This window comes from Sinocyclocheilus rhinocerous, unplaced genomic scaffold (assembly GCF_001515625.1).
Source record: "Sinocyclocheilus rhinocerous isolate Xijiao unplaced genomic scaffold, SAMN03320098_v1.1 scaffold683, whole genome shotgun sequence".
Lineage (NCBI taxonomy): Eukaryota > Metazoa > Chordata > Actinopteri > Cypriniformes > Cyprinidae > Sinocyclocheilus > Sinocyclocheilus rhinocerous.
This window is the reverse complement of record NW_015642819.1, coordinates 502,230-510,406: the sequence shown is the minus strand read 5'-3', so window position 1 is coordinate 510,406 and position 8,177 is coordinate 502,230. Positions and strand designations below refer to the sequence as shown.

General features: G+C 38.9%; 1 protein-coding gene across 1 annotated transcript in view; it reads right to left on the bottom strand.

Annotated features, from left to right (window-relative positions):
* LOC107756592 (ryanodine receptor 3-like) overlaps nt 1-8,177 on the bottom strand; it is a 102,580-nt gene that overhangs the window by 51,490 nt on the left and 42,913 nt on the right. Inside the window, exons 36-45 of the mRNA XM_016573767.1 lie at nt 7,710-7,910; nt 6,725-6,827; nt 6,327-6,461; nt 4,661-4,934; nt 4,218-4,332; nt 3,210-3,342; nt 1,633-1,736; nt 999-1,134; nt 682-865; nt 418-526 (exon numbers count right to left, since the gene is read on the bottom strand). Of these exons, the coding sequence (XP_016429253.1) occupies nt 418-526; nt 682-865; nt 999-1,134; nt 1,633-1,736; nt 3,210-3,342; nt 4,218-4,332; nt 4,661-4,934; nt 6,327-6,461; nt 6,725-6,827; nt 7,710-7,910 (1,494 nt within the window). The remainder of the gene's footprint in view (nt 1-417; nt 527-681; nt 866-998; nt 1,135-1,632; nt 1,737-3,209; nt 3,343-4,217; nt 4,333-4,660; nt 4,935-6,326; nt 6,462-6,724; nt 6,828-7,709; nt 7,911-8,177) is intronic.

Sequence of the window (8,177 nt, the reverse complement as noted above, 5' to 3'; positions counted from 1 at the left end):
GACATTAGGGTTATAATGACTGCGGAACGAGGAGCACAGATAATGAGACACGTAGGGATGAAGATGACATTGAAAGAGTAATAGCGTCAATCAGTCTTAGGCACATAATGAGTTTCAGAGATGATATCTTCAGACTCTTTCAAAGGCATCTAGTGACATGTACAAACCTTTATTGACGATGAGTGGAATGAGTGGAATACTGATAATTCCAACCAAATCCTTAGTGGGAACTAAGGAACGGAGGATGGCCAGTGCTTCAAGTGCTTCACCTTTGCCTTTGTTTATAAGCTGTAAAACAGCATCGGTATAATATTAAAGTGAAGCCATGTACAGTGCAACAGCACTATAGTGAAGGAAACTGCGAGTTTTGCCCCTAGCTTGGTAAATCAATAAAATGTGGCAGAAATGAGCACTCACATGCATCTCAGGTGCACAGCGGCCCAGAAGATCAATAAGGGCTGAGTAGAAGGACATAATAGAGTTGCCCATGTGGGCGACCTCCTCCTCCTCTTCATCCTCTCCGACGCTGTCAAAACAAAGAGTGAACATTCTTATTATAAGTCATGCTCGCTCATTCCTGAGTCAAAGCGTGGGGTGGTAAGACATCTCGAACTACAACTCAGCTTTTCAACTCAACACCTAACATAAAACTGATTTGAGGGAAGAATTCAGTAGTCTTACATAGGTGCAGACCCCTCGGGTAAATTAGGCAGATCTAAAGCAGGATCTTCTGAGATCTTGATGGCTTCCTTCATGACAGCGAGTAAACCTTGCCCTCCCTCTCCTCTGAGAGCAGGTCCAAAGCACTCCGGACGCCTGATCAAAAGCTTCACCACTACATTAGCGTTCTCTTCAACACTTTCACCTGAGATGACCAGAACACACACACACACACACACACAATAAAAAACATAATGTTTACATAATGATACAAGTCCTTTTCCATTACCTAAGACACAAAACAATGAAAACTCATCTTTGTGGTAAAATGGACTAACCATTGACAAAGACAGCAAACCGTAGGAAGGACAAATAGCGTTCTCCTTCTATTGGGTTCCAGCCGATATCTGGGTATCCCCTGGCAATGAGCATTGGGCAGTTCTGTAAGCCACAGCCTGCCAGATATGTCACCACCTGAAAACACACATGGGCAGGATCCAAATTAAACTAATGGCACTAAATTTTGGCTTAGCCAAATTTATTTGGCAACCATTCAGCCAGTAACTTTATAAGGTAGTACAACACAATACATCAATTACCATAGCTTGAACCACGTGGCTTTTTAATCTGATGATGCTCTACTAAAAACTCAGTGACTATTCTACCTCAATGGTAAATATACCATCATAAGTTTATTTAGGGTGCCTAAACTTTTGCTGCTGTTGTTGTTGTTTTGTTGTTTCTTTTTATCCAGAATTGTGGCACATACCGCATGGGGCATATTCCTCACACTGAACCACCAAAACCAAATTATAAAGGATCAAAATGTCAGCTTTTTTTTAACCTATACCACTTTTTTTCTTTACAAGTAACCCTTCTATATAAATGAATTGTAAATTAAATTAATTGTAAAACAATCTGCTCAATTGTAGTGTGAGCAGAGATGATGTTGTACTGTTACTGAACTGTTACCTTCTCAAGATCAGGTTCTTCAAGTGCCAGAGCTAAACTGTTGTTGTCCATTACAGAGGAGGCAGCCACATCTAAAGGTGTGGATCCTCTCATGGCTGGGCATGCTAGAGAAAAAGGAAACCAAGATTATTTCCATGTGACCAACAGGGACAGCATATTTTTAATAAGGCAAAATCACCAACAGATGGCAGTCTTTCCCTTTTTTCCAACTAGGTTTCCCATCCTCTTGTCCACGTTATAATATGCTTTAAACGTATGGAAATAGTAATCTTCAGTTTAGGAATTATAAAGAGTTATAATCTTTTCCAATGTATGTAAATAATTTCTATTAATTATTGTTTACAACCATACATTTCAGCATATTTGGTTGGATTTCTGATTACAACATTCTGCTGCTTTGCACATAGCAATCAGCTGTATTAATAATAATTTTAAAAAAGTATTAACAAAAACTGTAGCAGCATAACACTATCTATGAAACATTAAGAACTGTTAACATAAAATTGTACATCTGTGGATACAGCCCCCGGCCTTATCTTCATCTGATCTGATCTGTCCTGTCATTGATCTGGGGCTGATAAAGCCTATAAAGGGGTGAGTGGGCTCTCAGCTGCTCATTAATGTGCTGTTATAGGAAATGACTCCTGCAGAGTCAGGTGCTCTTAGCTGCACAAGCTATTATTCACAGTCAAAACAGCGCACTGTGCAGGGTTGCCAGATCTCGCTCTAAAAACAAGCAATCTGATCTTACGCAACAAGCCTAAAATAAATTACTTTCCCAACCAACGTAAGCAACAGTTTTGTTTTTAGGAAGGTGTTTATGGATTAAGATAAGGGACATTTATAGATTTTTTTTAAAGGAAGGATGTATAAAAAGCTGACAGTAAAATAATTTCTAATGTTATAAAAGATTTCCATTTCAAAAAAAAAAAAAAGGAAAAAAAAGTTTTTGAACTTGAACAGCAACTCTGCATATCAGAATGATTTCTGAAGGAGCATGAGACTGGAGTAATGACTGATGAAAATTCAGCTTTACAATCTCAGGAATACATTCAATTTTAAAATATATTAAAATAGAACAAGACTCTGTGAGCATAAATGCATGTCTATGGGGAAAGAAAAATGTGTGCTTTTGTGCATTTATGCATTACTGGAGTGGGTGAGAGGCTGGGAAAGAATTTTTAAAAAGGAGGTATGGACAAACAAACTACAGCAATTAATAATAATTCACAGTGTGCAGCTCAAACAGCAGGTGGGGATATTTCATAACTGCTACTAGAGACCTTTATTGTGCTCCAGAGACCAAACACAGGGGTGTAACTACCCAATTTTTGGGGGGTATGAAACACAACATTTGCCACTCCTCTTTAAGTTGCTGTTCTCTGCAGTGTATGTGTGGCATATCTAATTTTTGTGCCCACAGCTAGCATTAGCAAACACAAATACGTGACTGTGTTCGTAAAATAAGCCCAAAAAGACTATGAAACAAACAAATTGCTCAATGTCACAGACAGTGTGATTCAGCCCTGCCTGACCTGTATCCCTGAAGAACTGTGTGTTTGCGTGTGTGTGATTACCCAGCCCCACACTGCTGTTCTCCAGGAGGTAGCTCAGGTGGTCAAACATAGCCTTCTGGTTCTGACGGCTGATGCGACAGAAGTAGCACAGGAAGCGACAACAGCTGGCCACCATCTTGGGGAAGGCAATCTCCTGAGAGTTAAAAACAGCTTTCATTTCACCTCTGCACAGACGGAGATCGTTTCCTTCACACTTCAAATTAATCTTTCATCTTTTTCGCATGCATGTCCTCACACGGTGGCTAAATGTGTGTAATGTAACATACTATATCGGAAGAACCCCCCAGAAAGACTGAAACATGAGACGTGAGGCTCCACAGTGAATACAAATTTTCTAATTTGTATGTATTGTACTTTATCAGCAGGGAATATGGTGACCCTAAATGTCTGGAACCCACATGAGGCTGCCAAGCAGAAATGAGAGACACTGTGGCAATGTCATATCTGGCATAGTCAGTGGTATTAATTCACATCCCAGACTCCCGACAAACCCCAAAAAGGACTGGCATGAGAAGCGACCCATTCCTGCCGTTCTTGTCTTAGCTTTCGCCCTATTGCCACCCCTAATGCATAAGGAGGTATTAAGCTGTTAGACACGAGGCACCATAGGTACTTTATCTTCCCATGTATTATGTGTTATCCCTCTAGATATCGTGTTTAGTTTAAGAAGGTTTGGCTGAGAGGGGTTTGGCCTGGACGCACAAGTGTCCAACTGAGTCATGGGATCTTACGATCATTAACACATTATTATCTAAAGACTATACATTTATATTTATGCATTTAGCAGACGCTTATCCAAAGTGACTTACAAGAGGAACAAAAGCAACTTGTGAAGAAGTCTTTTTCTTTATCATTTGATGAAACGGACGAAATAAACTTATTAAGTATATGCATTACAAGTGAAGTCACACCATCAGAATATAACAAATTACATAAACTGAACATATTCAGAGCAACCCACCCCAGAAAAAGCACCTTTTGGGGCAGTCTGGCAATTTTTTTTTTTACCTTATTCTTGTCTCCTCCCAGCACATTGACCATGACCTCCATTACTGTCTCATGCATGCCAAGAACACGCATCAGATTTGGATGCTGGTAAAACACTTTGTTGTTCATGATGTCCCTGAGTGCAAGAATAAGACAAACACTTTAGAGGATGTAGCTGCACAATGCAGGGATGCTTTGATACTAAACATCTGGCCGATGTGATAAGACGATGGTTGATATTAAAATGTTGTACTATTTTTTCTGACTAAATGTAAACAAACAGTGAGTGAGTGAGTGTGTGAATTAGATGATGGCAAGGGCAATCTAAATGTACAAATAGGAGAAATTATGATGCACAATTAAATGTCAAATATTGACCAGCAACAATACTGGTATGGTACAGATAAATGTATTTCCCTAGTAGGATGTAAACCTCTAATAAATTCTGGAAGATGAAATTTTACCCCAGGCCATCGATCATGAGCTGGCCCTCCTCTTCCCCCATGCGGACGCTGAGTAGTGAACGGATCTGGCCCAGTGAGGCCAACAGGTTGATCGCGTCCCCTACAGACTTGGCACTGACGGTGTAGCTCTTCCTCAAGGCCCTGAGCAGCTCACCGATGCCATCATACTGCCTTCTCAAAAGGCTGAACATGCTGCGGACCAGTGCCGGGTCTTGGATCTTGCACTCCTGAGCCCATGTGACCATAGTCTGAGATATCAGCTCCTTCAGGTTGGCTGGAGGAGACAAAAGCAGGTAGAGTGAGAAAAAGATATTTGCATTGTTTAGGATTCTGTATATTTTGTTTTTTCCCTTTAGTCGTTTTTAATGAGATCTTTGCAATATGAAGCACTGAATACGGATTAGTGTTGTAACTGGTGAACTGGTGTATTGTATTATATTGCATAAAGCATACTAATATTAATAAATGATTAAGGTGATATGGAACAGTGATTACTAATATTAAATTAAAAATGGCCCCTCATGTAAAAGAGTTTTCAGACCTCTGCTCTAGTCATGTGTTAGGACCATTAGTGTATGTCATTACATTTATTCATATTTTCTATTCACAAATTGCCCCTATGTGCTGTTCTTAGAATAGCTGCTCTAATCACATACTTCTCTCATCAAGAGAGAGTGCAGCACTGGCGCTTTTTATACAACATCTGCGAAAAATTACATCCATTTTAATACGTACCTGTCTTCCCATGGCTGGTAACATGATTTAAGTCTATGCTAATTTACTAGCAATCTTAATACCCTTTTTTGCTGATTTGGTGCTCAGTACTGATTTTCTTTTTATTTCTGAGGATTTATAAAACAAACACAGTAGAAATAATGTTTCTGTAGTGTTGATTGATTTATGTATTTATAATTTTTTTTTGACAAAGGCACTGCCCTCCTTGCCTCTTTAATGAAAACAACTCTATTTAATACTAACATTTAGGTCAAGATTTATGACATATTTTTCATAGCATTTTTGTACTAATTTTGATCTACTTCTTTGGGAGTACAGCTAAGCTTTAAACACATTCAGTACAAGTTAAATAATGTATGTTTTGCTTAAAGGTATGTGTTTGTGATGTGACCCCCTCTCTCTCTCTCTCTCTCTTTTGCTCTCTCTCTCTCTCTTTCGCTCTCTCTCGCGTTCTCTCTCTCTCTCTCTCTCGCTCTCTCTCGCGCTCTCTCTCTCCGGTTACTTGAAACCACGCCTTCTTTCTTTGCGTGCTCATTTGGGCGGCATTATGCAAATATTTTCACATAGTGAGGGTAGATATGTGGGGTGTGTTAGAACGAGCCGTTTTAGGGGGGTGTGGCAGAGTCTTAACTTTGATAAAGAATATCTCTTTGGTTTTGAGACTTTAGTCTTTGCAACTTCAGGGATCTTATCTATGCACAATCAGCTTGTAACACTCCAAAGAGAAAGGAAAACTTGAAATCGCATCATATGACCCCTTTAATAAGTTGCCTGGGAAATATTTTTTCTTTAGAAATGTTTGCACAACTTGGTTTAGAATGTTCTGGCCCTCAAGAGACAGTCTTTGTAACCAGATACAGCAGAACAAAAGGCATAATAAACAGTAAGAAATAAAAAAACTTTTGAAGAATCTTTTTTTCACAAGCCTTACTAGGAGCAGCCTGTTCTTGCTCTGTTGGTTTTTCCTCAGTTTTTTGGGGACGACCTTTAATCTTGTATACCAGGGACATTAGGCGGCCTTTAAGAGATGTGTCCTGCTCCTCCTCTTCCTCCTCCATAGGGATGCCTGTGTATATACACAAAGATGAAAACTGTATCTGTATCTTCTGATTATTTGTGTTATTTTGAACTATGGCAGAACAGGCTGTAGGTTTGCAATTTAAACTTGAATTTAAGGAAGTATAATTAAAACTGAATGAAACTCAAAGAACTTCACAAGATTATACGAAGTAGAACTTCTTCTTTTTTTTTCAAAACACAGTACACTTATTTAGTGAGAAATAGGGTGAGAATGGAGGTAAACAATAAAAAGAATGGATAAACATATACCACAATGCAGTCGCAGGTCATCATGGAAGCCTTGAAGCTCCTCTTGCAGCTCCTCAGGGCAGGTGCAATCATCACCAGCACTGAAGTTCAACAACATATTTATCTGCAATAAAAAAAATTATATGCTGCTTCAGGAAAAAAGCATCACTTCACCACAACCAAAACTGAGAAGTAATCTGAAATCTTTTTTTAAATATGATGGAACATGAAATATAGATTTCATAAGCCTAACCTTTAACAGAAGTTAAATAACATTCTAATGGAAATCAGCTGTATCTGTAAGAAACCTTTCTGTTGCCCTGGTTACAGAGACAGACCAGTTTATTTCCGACATGAGCTCACGATGGCCACATAAGCTAAACTACAAGGGGTTTTCTCAGTTAGTAGATGTGGTGTGCATTTAAAACAGGGTGAACAGTTCTGCCAAGCAGTCCTATTCTTTGGCTCTGAAAATAATGGAGTGGGTGCAAAAGATGCATCTTTTCAGTTACCGAAACAGAAGTGTAATTTAAAAAAGTGAACATGAATAATTCTGGAAAAAGTCCACTCTGACTTAGTCTTGGAGCTGTGCTAAGCATAAATCAAAAGACAATAAGTCAAAACCTTGGCACAGGTTTATTGGTAGTACTGCTGTACATTTTCAAATAAAAGTCAAATATCTGTTCTGATGCCAAGGTGTTTGTTTTCTCGTTCCCATTCACAAGGATGTAGTTTGCATTCAGAAATTAGTAGTAATGTGGCGACAGCAGGAGGAACATTCCTCTGTCAACAAAATATGTTAAATTTTATGTAATAAATCCACATATATTTGGAATTATGCAAAAGAAAAAGTGAATCGAATCACATTATGAGCTGCATGTGCTGAAGACAATGGAGATGGAGACGTCTTTCATTAAAGTGTTCAAGTGTCATTAAAGGTCTTTTCTAGACATTCTGAGATCTATGAAGAATGAGGCTCTATGTGGGTCTATGAAGAAGACTTTACCTGCTCTTGGGGAGGTGAGCGGAACTCTCTTGTCTTCTTGGCAGTGACAGCAGCTGACATGTTGAAGGCTTGCATCAACTCGTTGTAGCGGAACTTCTGATTGTATTGCAGCTTGGACACAAAATCATCTGAGAAGGCCACTATAGCCTCAATGCGCTGCTTCAACTCACAGTCACAGAAATAGTGCAGCAGTTCACACATCTGCACAACAAACAAACAATTACACAAAATCACTAGTAAGAACCCATATATTCAGTAAGAACCGCATATATCTCAGTAATGTTGTTTTAGAGGTACAGTTGAGGTTAAAGGGCTATAAATTGGAAATATACTTTTATATATAAAAGATTTTATAGTTCATATACTCATTCATACTCAATTACCTTGGTACACAACATCAGCATAACAGTTACTGCAAAATTATTTACCTCCAACTCTCTTTGCGGAACACCCAATCCCTGTTCCCTG